A 13,631-nucleotide genomic window follows, 5' to 3' on the forward strand; every position below is an offset into this window, starting at 1 on the left:
CCCAGGGATGAGATTGGAGTTTAAACTCAGTTTTGTGTAGCTTTAAAGCCTGACTTCCTCCAGTTTTATCATCTGTAAACATTTTATAGCAGCAAAGAACCATTTTACTCTTACATATTCTTCCTTGTTTCATTTTTTTCCTATGGCATTTTTAAGATGTCGTAGTCTGTTTTAAAACTGAAGATTATAGAATAATGCTGTCTAATAGACTCTTCTTTCATGATGGAAATGTTTTCCACGCTGTCTAATATGGTAGCCATTGGCCACATAGGGCTGTTTAGGCCGTGAAATGTGGTAATGTTAACTGGGGAACTTAATTTTTAATTTAATTTTATTTTAAATTAAATGTCAATAGCCACATGTGACTAGCGGCTACCTTGTTAGTGCAGTTATAGAGGATGTGAGTCAGAAACTGAGGGTAAAGTTCTCCTTTGAGCATAGCTATTGCTTAATAGAGCACCTTAAAAAGCATCTTTGTATTGCTTCTTCCCTCTCTTCCAGGACGACTAGTATTTTCTCTCTAGTCCTAATCTCCTTTTTCTTAAAGATGTTGTCTTAGGCAAATGGTTCCTTTGCCCTGTTCCTTTTTTCCAGCCTTTACATTATTTACACATGCAGCACACCCATTAGTGACATCTCATTTTGGACAGTGCTTCTAAAGTAGAGGGCAGGAAGGGGAACTATCAGAATCTAGGGTAATAGAGGCGCTTTAGATTAATGAAACAGTTCTTAGTAAGTGATGCAAGAAATAAAAGTCCTTCTTGGAAAAATTTTTTAAACACTCGATATAATTTATATACAATAAAATTCACTAATTTTAAGTGTATAATGTGATGAGGTTTGACAGATGCATAACATGTGACCACCATCATCAAGACATAGACTATATTTGTCACTCCAAAAAGTTAGTAGCCAGTCCCTCGCCTCCTCACCTCTAGCACTAGCAACAGATCTGCTTTCTGTAAGTATCGTTTTGTATTTTCTAGAATGTCATGTAAATACAGGCATGCAATAGGAGTCTTTTTGTGTCTGACTTCTTTTCACTTAACACAACACTCTCTTTTTTTTTTTTTTAAAGAACTTTTACTGAGATACAGTTAAGAGACAATAAACAGTATATATTTAGAGTGTACAATTTGGTATCCCAATCTCCCAATTCATTCTCCCCCAACCCTCCCCGCTTTCCCCACTTGTTGTCCATATGTTTGTTCTCTACATCTGTGTCTCTGTTTCTGCCTTGCAAACCGGTTGACTTGTACCATTTTTCTATAGTCCACATATATGTATTAATATACAATATTTGTTTTTCTGTTTCTGACTCACTTCACTCTGTATGACAGTCTCTAGTTCCATCCATGTCTCTACAAATGTCCCAGTTTCATTGCTTTTTACAGCTGAGTAATATTCCACTGTATATATGTACCACATCTTTTTTATCCATTCATCTTTTGATGGACATTTAGGTTGCTTCCATGTCCTGGCTATTGTAAATAGTGCTGCAATGAACATTGGAGTGCATGTAACACAACATTCTTGAAATTCATCTTCATTTTTGCAAATGTCACTATCAGTAGTTCATTTTCTTTTCAGTGCATAGTTTAGCTGTCAGCCTAAGTTTGGGTAGTTTACGTCCTGAATTTGGGTCATTTTCCTTCCATAGTTTCACAGTCAGTATTTTCCCCTTAAATTTTCAGCTACTTTTCTAGCTACCCTGCCATAGTTTATTGATAAGGGGGTAGTTTTCCCCCACTGTTTGGCTGCCATAGCTGTGAGAGTTGGATGGAATCTCTAGGCTAAGAAGCTATAGCTCATAATTTATACTCCTTCCATTTGTAATTTTTTTGAAATTAAACTGTCTTCCAGTTTCTGTCTATATTTTGAACATGTTCTAGGATTTTAAATAGTTTTAAATCTGTTTTAATCTAGTTTTCATAATTCTTGTCTGCAAGGGGTTCACAGTCAGTCAGTACTAGAAGCTCTGTGTCCTGGAGAACTTTTGAGATTAAAAACCTTTATATGACTGTTTTCATGTGCACCAGTATTAGGTTTAAGGTTTTTTTTTTTTTTTTAAATTAATTAATTAATTAATTATTTTTGCCAGTGTTGGGTCTTTGTTGCTGCGCATGAGCTTTCTCTAGTTGCTGCTAATGGGGACTACTCTTCATTGTGGTGCTTGGACTTCTCGTTGCAATGGCTTCTCTTGTTGCAGAGCACGGGCTCTAGGTGCAAAGGCTTCAGTAGTTGTGGTGCACGGGTTTAGTTGCTCTGTGGCATGTGGGATCTTCCCGGACCAGGGATTGAACCCGTGTCCCCCTGCATTGGCAGGTGGATTCTTTTTTTTTTTTTAGAATTATTTGACATAGATTTTATTTTTTTGAACTTTTATTGAGATACAATGAGATACAATTGACATACAATAAACTGCATATATTAAAGTGTACAATTTGATTTTTTTTCTTATTAGTAATGTATATATGGCAATCCCAATCTCCCAATTCAACCCACCCAAACCCCCCCATTTTATTTTTTTTTAAGATTTTTATTTATTTTTAATTGTATTTATTTTTATTTTTGGCTGCATATTTTGGGTCTTCATTGCGTTACGCATGCATCTCTGTGCAGTGGCTTCTGTTGTTGCAGACCACGGGCTTAGTTGCTCTGCAGCATGTGGGATCTTCAGGGATTGAACCTGTGTCCCCTGCATTGGCAGGCGGATTCTTAACCACTGTGCCACCAGGGAAGTCCCTGACCACAGTTTCAAAACTGTAGATAGTTAAATAAACATTGCCTTTTTTTCATATACATGAGGACTGTCTTTCTCATTACTCCCTTATTACTTCCTTATTATTCCACTACTGCTTTTTTAAACTTCCAAACTAGATTACCTGCTATTGCATAAACACGTTGAACTTCCCTACCACTGTGCCTTTGCTATTATTTTGTGTGGATAACTGCAGCTTGTTAAATGTAGATTAGATGTTTTCGCAGAGAATTTCATGTTTTTGACCACAGTTTCAAGAGTGTAGATATTTATATAGGTGGTATCTGGTTTTTTCCTGACCGTAATGAGGCTGGCTTCTCATTGTTCCCTTTTTACTACCTGTCTACTTATTATTTCCCTAAACATCCTTTCAGACTGCATTATCTTCTGTCCCACAAAGCCATGATGAACTTCCTTCTCTCTGCCTTTGTTCATTCTGTCTTTCCTTCCTGAAATGTTCTACCTGTTTGCCCCCCATTTTCAGCCTATTGAGTGTTTCTTTCTTAAAGCCACATCAGATGTGACCTCCTTCATTAAATTTTTCTTTCTTATTGACTTCTTCAGTTCCTTCCCATTGGATTCTTTGTATATTACTTCTTTTACTTTATCTTTGAGTATGGTGATTGGTGTATTGTTCTTAATCTCCTCTATTTAAATTATACCTCTTATCTTTGTTTCTCTTATAGTGTGTCTTGCACATTGTAGATGTGCGATGTGTCTTTAATATACTATAGTAAATTCCTTATCTTAAATTTAAATTTCCTTGCAAGAGATTTAATTTTATAACCATGTTTTCATTTTCTAATGTCAGACCTTAGGAGGGAAAAAGGTCAATGATAAAAAGTTGTATATGTAACTGTAGAGAAGGTATACTTCTAGTTCATTCATTCATTCTTTCTTTTTAATGATACTCGTGCATTTATTTATTTATTTAGTTAGTTATTGGCTGCGTTGGGTCTTCGCTGCTGCACATGGGCTTTCTCTCTAGTTGCGGTGAGCGGGGGCTACTCTTCGTTGCATTGTGCAGGCTTCTCATTGCAGTGGCTTCTCTTGTTGCAGAGCACGGGCTCTAGGCACATAGGCTTTAGTAGTTGCAGCACGTAGGCTCAGTAGTTGTGGCATGCAGGCTCTAGAGCTCAGGCTTAGTAGTTGTGGCCCACGGGCCTAATTGCTCCGTGCCATGTGAGATCCTCCCAGACCAGGGATTGAACCCATGTCTTGTGCATTGGCAGGCAGATTCTTAACCACTGCGCCAGCAGGGAAGTGCCACTAGTTCATTTTTCTTGACCGTTATTACATAATAATTAAAAGAATTTTAAAGCATAATGAATTATTATTTTTCTTAGAAGTATTTTCATGTGTTTTAATATTTTTCTGCTAGAGCGCCTCCTCTGTGTGTGACAGGACAAGTGCAGAATTTAAACTCATTCAATCTATTAATATGTTTGTATTTCAGAAAATCTGAAAACAATTCATAACATCTGTAAGCTAGCTTTCATCAGAAATTTTTACTTATTCTTACTTTTTCCATTGTATTATTGAGCTAGCCAAAGAAGACATCTTGAAACCAATTACTTATCTTATTGCCAACTTATATAGTTGCTCTTTTCGAGATTCTGGAAGATAAAATATATTGTCACTATTATGATTAACATAGATTGATGTAAACATAGAACATCGCCACATTAATTTTTATGAAGTTTTATATGTTTGATCTGGTGACTGAGCAGGTTACATGGAAATACTATGACCCCTGTAGGGAAAACTTTTACTCCAGTTAAGATCAGCTGGAAATGGTTTGACCCAAAGTTACCATCTCATATGCACACATTGAGCAGTGACTTCTTTTGGTTCCAGGAAGTATCTACCTCTCTTTTTCCTAGGGCCTCGAACATAGTTCCCAATCTCAGATTCTAGAGCCATTGGTGCCACTGCTACCAAAGGTAAATATGTTTGAGGTATCCCAGATTGGTACTGAAAATATAATTTCAACTAAGAAAGGAAGGTGTTAGGTTTTGTACTATTCTTTATATACCCTTGGGTCAAATAGGCTTTTGTAGGCTCTTCTGGGAACGTAATCATATTTATAAAATTGTTCACATGTGAAAGGATGTTTCAGGTCTCAAAAAAGTGATGAAGGGAATTCGCTGGAGGTCCAGTGGTTAGAATTCCTCACTTTCACTGCCGAGGGTGTGGGTTCAATCCCTGCTTGGGGAACTAAGATCCCACAAAGCAGCGCAATGTGGAAAGAAAGAGAGAGGGAGAGGGATGAAAGAAGGAAAGAAAGAGGGAGGGAGGAAACTGATTAAGAAGCAAATTTCTGACATACAAAAATACAGAAATTAGAACCAACCTTCCATTGCAGCAGAGAAAATCTCAAATTGGTCAATAACCATTAAGGCTTCATTCATTGCCTGGCATCAAGAGAGTTATCTGGAAAAAAAAATTTTTTTCCAACCATATTTATTTATTTATTTACCTGTCTATTCTGCTAAAGTTTTGATCTCTGTGTACTCTAGTGTAGGTGCTAAAGAGAGAGCAGTAAATAAAACAATGTCCTTAGCCTCAGGGATCTTACATTCTACTGGGAGAATGGACATAGGGTAAAGTAACAGTGCTGTAAAGTGTTTACTGGTTTCATGCATAAAGTTGTATTGTGAGAGTAGTGAGTGGCACAAGTAAAATTTGTACGGTATTACCCTGCCCCCATAATATTAGCATTATAGGCTTATAAACCGATTAATAATATAATGAGACACATAGCAGTTAGTATGATCCAGGTTCTAAGTGCTTCACAAATATATTAGCTCATTTAATCTTTATAACAACCCTATACAGTGTGATTGTTACTATTGTCCTCATTTTATACAGGCGCAGAGTGAGGTAGGGAAAGATTAGATCCAAGGTCATTTAGTGACCTTGGATTAGGATTTAGGCCACAGCAGTTTAACCCTTTACCATCTATGTTTGTAACCATTATACTCTACCGTCTTACTTTAAAAATTGACATTGTGACAGACTTTTATGTCCTTTATGAGATTTTCTTGATGGTTATGGCAGTGATCACTTATCTAAAGTAATTTTTAATCTTCTTCACATTTTAGGTTATTTTTCCATATCCCATGCTTAACAAGGAATAGTTGAATAATTATACCATTTCCTCTGTTTCTGACACAAGCTAATAAGTAAAATACAAGGTAAATTGAATCCAGTGTTAGTAGCATTTCTATCAACTCATAATTCATCTTTAGCATTATTTAGTTTTGTGCAACCAAAATCCAAAATAAATTATTAAACTATTATTTTAGATCTGCCATCTCCAACTTCTAAAAATCCAAGAATGTAGTAGCAAAATTGACAGGTTCTACTTTATCTCATTTTTAAAAATTATACTAAAATTGCCAATAAATAGTAAAAGACAAAAAAAATAGAATAAAAGCCCTGAAATTCTAAAAACCAGGTAGTTTTTGTAGCAATGAAAGTTACATGAATTTGTCTAAGGGCTTAGTAAGTCTGATACTGCTTTTCTTATTATTTTATGTATATAGTATATATTATTTTAAAATATTAACTTATTGATCTCTCCTTTTTTTTCTTTCTTTCTTTTTTTTTTTAGTATACTGTGTGGAATTTTGTTCCAAAAAATTTATTTGAACAATTCAGAAGAGTGGCAAACTTTTATTTTCTTATTATATTTTTGGTTCAGGTAAGCTTCACTCCATAAATTGTTTAATTTATAGACATGGGTTCTCAAAATATATCTTCAGGGAAAAGTTATATTTCATCCTAAATCATTTGACTGTGGGACTGTTTTTTTTTCTGCAGAGCCTCCCCATTGTATTCAGCAAATACAGTGATTTAACCACATCTAGATGTCTGAAAAATAGCCAGTGAATTTTAAGATTAATTGTATTTTGTTTTATCGCTGATGTGCTATGGTGCCGATAATCATAAAGCCAAGAAAATAACATCATCCTTTCAGATGTTGTGCCTCAGAACATAAATATTTTGGCCCTTAATATACAGTACATATTTTTGGCACATGTCTGCCTGTGGAACCATCTTTGTAAAAAGTAAATCTTCCCTTGGATTTTCTTTTTAAACTTAAATTTTACTTTTATTTAAGAAAACCTTTTAATTATAGTTTTTAAGAATCCCCTTGAATATAGATTTTTCTCCAGGAGACTATTTTAACTTAGATCTATATTCGTTATAAGCTGTTTGACAGTCTCTTGATTTTCACATTGTGCTTTTTTTTCTAATATCAGAATATCAAGAGAACAGCTTATGAAACGAGTATAAATCAAGATTTAAAATTGGTCATTGTCATTTTCTTTTAAGGAGGTTATTCTTTTCTGTTAATACCTTAGCAGTCTCTTTCAGTGTGTCATTGAATTTTTGTATAAACTCTAAACTTTTCTCTCCTTAGAACCTGGGCATTCAAAAGAAAAAAAAACTTGTGGAGTAGTCACTTTAAAGCTTGAGAAAACTTTTTTTTAATTTGATTTTCTTCAGGAACAGAAAATGAACTTCTGATTTTTTTTTTTGATCTATATAACTTCAGCTTGGTTTGGTTGGGAAAACGAGAAATTTATACTTACTACGTCCATGTAACACACATTTGTGAAGTGACTAGCTAAGATCAGGAATTCAGCTTGTCTGTGAAATACAACAAATTTAATTGGCCTGTCCAGAGTAAAGGAGTATTAACAAATCATTAGACCCATGTTCTAAATAACCAGATATAATTACTGCAAATATTTCATATGCAGTTTATTGAAACTCAGTTGTATGATTTAAATAATTGCATCATTTTCCAGGTTGTACCCCTCTGGCTCTGCTAGGTGTAACAGAATCACTTGTAGAAAGAAACCCTTTCCCTAGTCCTATTTCTTGTTCTCTCTCCCTGAGTGGTGAGTTTATTCTGGATCCCAGGGTAAAAATCGACAAACTTTTCAGCATTTCTCAGTATGAGCAAAGAAATGTGAAATGAGATTTGGAGTAGCTGTAGCTCTGCTCCAAGGCAAATACTGAGGAAGACCTTACGTACTCTGTGTGTTGAGAAAGCAGAGAGACTGAGTCCACTCTGGCAATATTTGTGGGTGTGCAGTAGATTTAGATATTCTGTTAACCCCATATAAAAGCCAACAAAGTGAACTTGTGAAACTGTGAACTAAACTACACTCATTGCATAGTCTCTCTCCTGTGTTATTTTCTCATCTGGACCATGGTACATGTTTTGTATAATGTTTTCAGATTTCCCAATAATTATGAGATTCTAGATGTTAATAGTGTGATGTGTACAATATAAAGTATAATACTCTGAATTGTTTCTTTTTTAATCTAGCTTATGATTGATACACCCACCAGTCCAATTACCAGTGGACTTCCATTATTCTTTGTGATAACAGTAACTGCCATAAAGCAGGTATGAAATATTTTCTGTTGTTGTTTTTTTCTCCCCAAGTCATTCAGAAGTTGCTTAATATTTCTACTCCAAAGTAAGATTTATTGTTGTGAAAATAATTTTCATAAGAAAGCAAATTTGTTTGATTCTGTATACAGTAAAATTAAGCTGAGTGAAGCCACTGTTATCAGGTACCTGGTGACTGATGGGATGATTATAATTGTTAAAATATATTGTTCCTTTGACACACCTAGGAAGCATCCAAAAGCAAGCATTTTATATGTACAAATCAATGGTTATGTGAAACAGATTAATTATTATAATTATCTTTGTAGAGTTTGGTAGTATTTAAAGGAAATACACTTCCAAGGGGATATGCTTATAAGAAGTGGAGCATGTACTTCAGGGTGAACATTTCTGAATAAAAATTGTATAGTGTTTTCCCACATTTTGCAGCTTTCTCTGGTGAAGTTGAGTTTTATGTAAAGTAGTACTGTAGGGGAAATAGCTTCAACCAGATCCTGAACTGATATTAAAATCTCGGTATAGAAAAACAGTATTATTGGATAAACATGACAAGTAAGAAGTTTAAAAATTCCTAGAAATGTCATGTTTATATAGCTACCGCTTCTCAAAATATCTTGGCAGAGGCTCATTTATACAGAACTGATCCCTTCCTCCTGAAAGAGTTTTCTTGTGTCAGTATGATAAATTTTCATTTTATGAGATTTAGGGATAAGGTTTAAATTGACATGGAAACCAAATTCGCAAACATTTTGTAATTCTGAAATGTAGTGTATTTATTACTTACATGATAAGGGTAAGGGGAATCTGTAGATTAACAGTTACACTGTTTATCTAGTGTGTCAGAATATCATTCTACTGCTTTAAGCTTAATTTTCCCTTTATCCATTGTTCTGTTGGAGACTAGAATTTGTGTAAGTCAATAAGCATCCAAATCACTTAATACAATTCCATATTCACTTGGTTTTGTAGATGTCATTTATTTCATCAGAGTAACCCTTGGACCTCTTTTCTATATATAGTTTCCTCTTTGGTGATTTCATCCAATCTAGTGGCTTAAGGTACCATTTATATGTTGATGGGTCTCAAATTTACATGTATCCTGAAACTATGCTCTGAATTCCAGACACACATATACAACTCTTTGTGCTTGGAAGTACAGCTATTTCCACTTGGATATCTTAGGCTTTTCCTGACCTCTGTGTCGCTCTCTCATTTCCTACTCTGGTCTTTTTGCTTCATATCATTTCTCACTACCTATTGTTCTGTTGAGTAAATGCTTATTTATTAGTTTGTTGCCTTCATTTTTTTAAAAAATATTCATTTATTTATTTGGCTGCATTGGGTCTTCATTGCTTCCCATGGGGCTTACACTAGTTGCGGCAAGTGGGGGCTACTCTTCATTGCAGTGCCCGGACTTCTCATGGCTTCTCTTGTTGCAGAGCACGGGCTGTAGGTACTCGGGCTTCAGTAGTGGCTTGTGGGCTCTAGAGCCCAGGATCAGTAGCTGTGGCGCATGGGCTTAGTTGCTCTGCGGCATGTGGGATATTCCAGGACCAGGGCTTGAACCCGTGTCCTTGCATTGGCAGGCGGATTCCTAACCACTGCGCCACCAGGGAAGTCCTTGTCACCTGCATTTGAATGTTTAGTTCTATGAGGGCAGAGACTTTGTTTTATATTACTGGTTTATACCAGTGACCAAAACAAGGTTGTGCACATACTCGGCCTTCAATAAATATTTGTTTGATAGGTGAATAAATGAATGAATGAACCTCTTGAATATGTTAAATGTTGCAATACTTCTTGCCCTGGTTTCCCAGTATGTATTTGGTCAAATATTGACTGGGTTTAATTGGAATGTGATGCTGAAACTGAGTTGAAAAGATGTTGGTGCTTCCCCCTCCCGTCTCCTGGTTTCCTGGGATGCTGGTGGCTCTGCCAGAAGGGCATCAAGCTGTGTGTGTTGGCCACTGTGTTTCACGGCCGCTCTTCAGTGCCACGTGTGCTGGCAGGACAAATAAATAACTGGTTGTGTTCCTGCCGGGATGGGCAGACACCCTGATCTGAACATCTGGCCCAAATGAAGCATCACATGCTATGTCCTTGGGGGGAAAAAGGACCCACAGAACAGTAGCATTTAAGTATTTGCTTTCAAGAGTTGAGGAAACCCCCACCCACCCACCGACCCAAAAATCCTGGCTAGTGTGCACCTTCGTCCTGACAGTGTAGCTGAGCTGGGGATTGTTTCTTTGCTTCTGCTGTCCTGCTACCCACAGGATGGTGGCACGGTGTCCCTCTGAGGGGTGAGGGCCCCAGTTGTTCTTGCTTCTTACTTTGGGTTTGTGGGTGACCCAGAACTCTTTCATTAGTTTATCTGAGTCATGAGTCGTTCCTGGAGGAGGCAGCCTGTCTCCCCACATTGCCCCCAGGCCCACCTAACCCTAACCCTGCCGGGGGGGACAGGTTGTGTGGATGGGAGGGTAGGGAAGCACCTGATGCTTCACGTGCCAACTTGGTTCATTTCCAAGGCTGCTCCATCCTATCCTGTAAGTGAAACATGAGGATATTTCAGTTCTGTCCAGATCTGTTGGTGATGGGAGCTCACCCGTGCTCCTGCCACCCTGCCTTCATGGACACAAATCTCACCTTCCTAATCACCGTGATTTGGGGAATGGGTAGCAGCGCACCTTGTCTTTAATCTCATTTCAGTTTTATTAAACGTGCTCAGTACTTTCGTTGAGAAAGTGGTTTCTTTATCCTAAAGTTTATGACGTTTTTAAAGTGGGAAAAAAAAAGATGTCGGTGAATTTATATCTGCAAAAGGAGTTTAAAATGATGATAACTTATAACTGATCTCCCTCCAAAATGAATTAAGCAAAAACACAAATCTAAAGATAGGAAGCAGGAAGATTATATATTCTTCAAAACTGTGTTAGTATGATTATTGCAGTTTAGTACTAAATTGAGCTGAGAACGGCTTGATCACTAAGGCAAAAGGGAATATATGAAAGTTCATGTAATTTTCAAAGAGAAAATTTGATCTATCAGGATTTTTCTCCCTTTCTCAAACAATTTCAGGACTCCAAGTTTTCTCTTTTGTAACAACTGTTTTTAAGCTTAGCTCATTTAATACACACACAACATACTACAATGTACTATTCAGGTTCTATATTTATTATGGTAGATCAGTAGAACAAATTTTGGAAAGTTGTAAAAGTGAAAGTTGCCATGTGCTAATCTTCTCTCCTTTTAGTTGGTCTTCGAACTTTCATCAGAATAGGAAAAGCTTTATTATCAATTGTTTATACTGTAATATGAATGAAGTTGTTAGTTTTTTTGGATTTTTAACTTCTTCCAACCATATTTGCATATTAAGTCTTCTCTCTAATTGTGTGCAAGATATAGTGCTCTGGTAAATACCATAATCCTTGTCCTGTATAAGCTTAAAACCTACGAAGGAGAGAAGGTAAAACCAAATAAAAAAAATAATTATAGTTTAATAAGATAGTAGAAAGAGCCAGTGAGCTGTAGGTATTCAGAGAAAGGGTGGAATGCTTCATCTGGGTAATCGAGTAAGGTTTCATGGAAGAAATATTATTAGAGATAAGGCTTCGGAATATGGATTAAAACGACAGTTGGTAAAGAAGGTGAGATAGAAACAGACAACTTGGGCAAAGGCCTAAGTGGGAGAAAAGGCAAGACCTGTTTTGGGGAATGACATATCTGACTAATGTTTAACCCTGTGTAGAAAAGTACTAAACGATAATATACTAGAAATGGAGGTTGGTACTACATTAAAGAGGCTGGAAGATTCTTTGAGGCTTATTGAGAGGGATTTGAACAGGACAGTGAATTAAAACAGTGTTTTGGAAAGCTTAATCTGCAGTGACATGTAGGATGAATTATAATTTGTGAACTTGTGTTTAAAAAGATTTTAACTGTATGCCACCCCCGCCAGTAGTTTAGAGTTGTTGCTGATATGTATTTGTATTTTGGGAGACAAATGTATCTACACAAAAGAATAGCAGTAGGCAAGGTATGAAAGGTAATTAGGAATGTAAAAAGCAGAACAATTCAGTCTGAAGAATCAAGGGCAGCAACATTTTCCAGGGTATGAAACATCAAGAAATGGTCTCTAGATTTTTCAACCGAAAAATCAGAAATTATGTCAGCATTTGAAATCCCTGTACTATGAAATCGCTTGTGGGACTTCTCTGGTGGTCCAGTGGTTAAGAATTCGCCTTCCAACGCAGGGAACGCAGGTTCAGTCCTGTTCGGGGAACTAAAATCCCACATGCCATGGGGCAACTAAGCCTGTGCGCAACAACTACTGAGCACCCGGGCCACAGCTAGAGAGCCCGTGTGCCACAACTACAGAGCCCACATGCTCTGGAGCCCGTGCACCACGACTAGAGAGAAGCTCAAGTACCACAGCAAAATATCTCACATGCCCCAACTAAGACCCGACAGAGCCAAAAATAAATATTAAAAGTAAAAATAAAATCTTTGTAACTCCCCCAAACAAAACAAAATAAAACAAATTCTTTTTTTTAATTAATTAATTTATTTAATTTATTTGTTGGCTGCATTGGGTCTTCGTTGCTGCACACGGGCTTTCTCTAGTTGCTGCGAGCGGGGGCTACTCTTCATTGTGGTGTGTGGGCTTCTCATTGTAGTGGCTTCTCTTGTTGTGGAGCGCAGGCCCTAGGCGCATGAGCTTCAGTAGTTGCGGCACATGGGCTCAGTAGTTGTGGCTCACAGGCTCTAGAGCACAGGCTCAATAGTTGTGGCGCACGGGCTTAGTTGCTCCATGGCATATGGAATCTTCCCAAGGCAGGGCTCGAACCCGTGTCCCCTGCATTGGCAGGCGGATTCTTTACCACTGCGCCACCTAGGAAGTCCTAAAACAAATTTTTAAAAAAATCAAAATTAAAAATAAAACTCTAAGTAAATCTAGTTATGACTGCTCGTGTGGAAAAGCAGTCTAATTCTTTTGTAGCATAGATTGTATGTAATAATACTCTTTCATTTGTACTTGTAAGCCAGAGATTTCTAACACATTTTTGTTTTAGTTTAAATTTGTCAATGGAAGTAAACGGAATGATAACATCAAAAAAAAAAAAAAGAATTTTAAAATTATCGCTTTATTGGGTTTCCCTGGTAGCACAGTGGTTAAGAATCCGCCTGCCAATGCAAGGGGACACGGGTTCAATCCTTGGTCCAGGAAGATCCCACATGCTGTGGAGCAACTAAGCTTGTGCGCCGCAACTACTGAGCCTGCGCTCTAGAGCCTGTGAGCCACAACTAATGAGCCCACATGCTGCAACTGCTGAAGCCCACGCACCTAGAGTCCGTGCTCCACAGCAAAGAGAAGCCTGCACACCACAACGTAGAGTAGCTCCCACTCTCGACAACTAGAGAAAGCCTGCACACAGTAGT

At 37.2% G+C, this 13,631-nt stretch overlaps 1 protein-coding gene across 5 annotated transcripts in view; it reads left to right on the forward strand.

Moving 5' to 3' along the window:
• Positions 1-13,631, forward strand: part of ATP11B (ATPase phospholipid transporting 11B (putative)) — a 120,387-nt gene that overhangs the window by 24,624 nt on the left and 82,132 nt on the right. For 3 of the 5 annotated variants that reach the window (XM_057739988.1, XM_057739986.1, XM_057739987.1), the window contains exons 3-5: positions 4,645-4,704; positions 6,378-6,467; positions 8,109-8,189. In XM_057739988.1, the coding sequence (XP_057595971.1) occupies positions 4,645-4,704; positions 6,378-6,467; positions 8,109-8,189 (231 nt within the window). The remainder of the gene's footprint in view (positions 1-4,644; positions 4,705-6,377; positions 6,468-8,108; positions 8,190-13,631) is intronic. The other 2 variants (XM_057739989.1, XM_057739990.1) reach the window with 1 other exon arrangement.

The sequence above is a fragment of the Hippopotamus amphibius genome, chromosome 6, assembly GCF_030028045.1.
Source record: "Hippopotamus amphibius kiboko isolate mHipAmp2 chromosome 6, mHipAmp2.hap2, whole genome shotgun sequence".
In the NCBI taxonomy this organism is placed as follows: Eukaryota; Metazoa; Chordata; class Mammalia; order Artiodactyla; family Hippopotamidae; genus Hippopotamus; species Hippopotamus amphibius.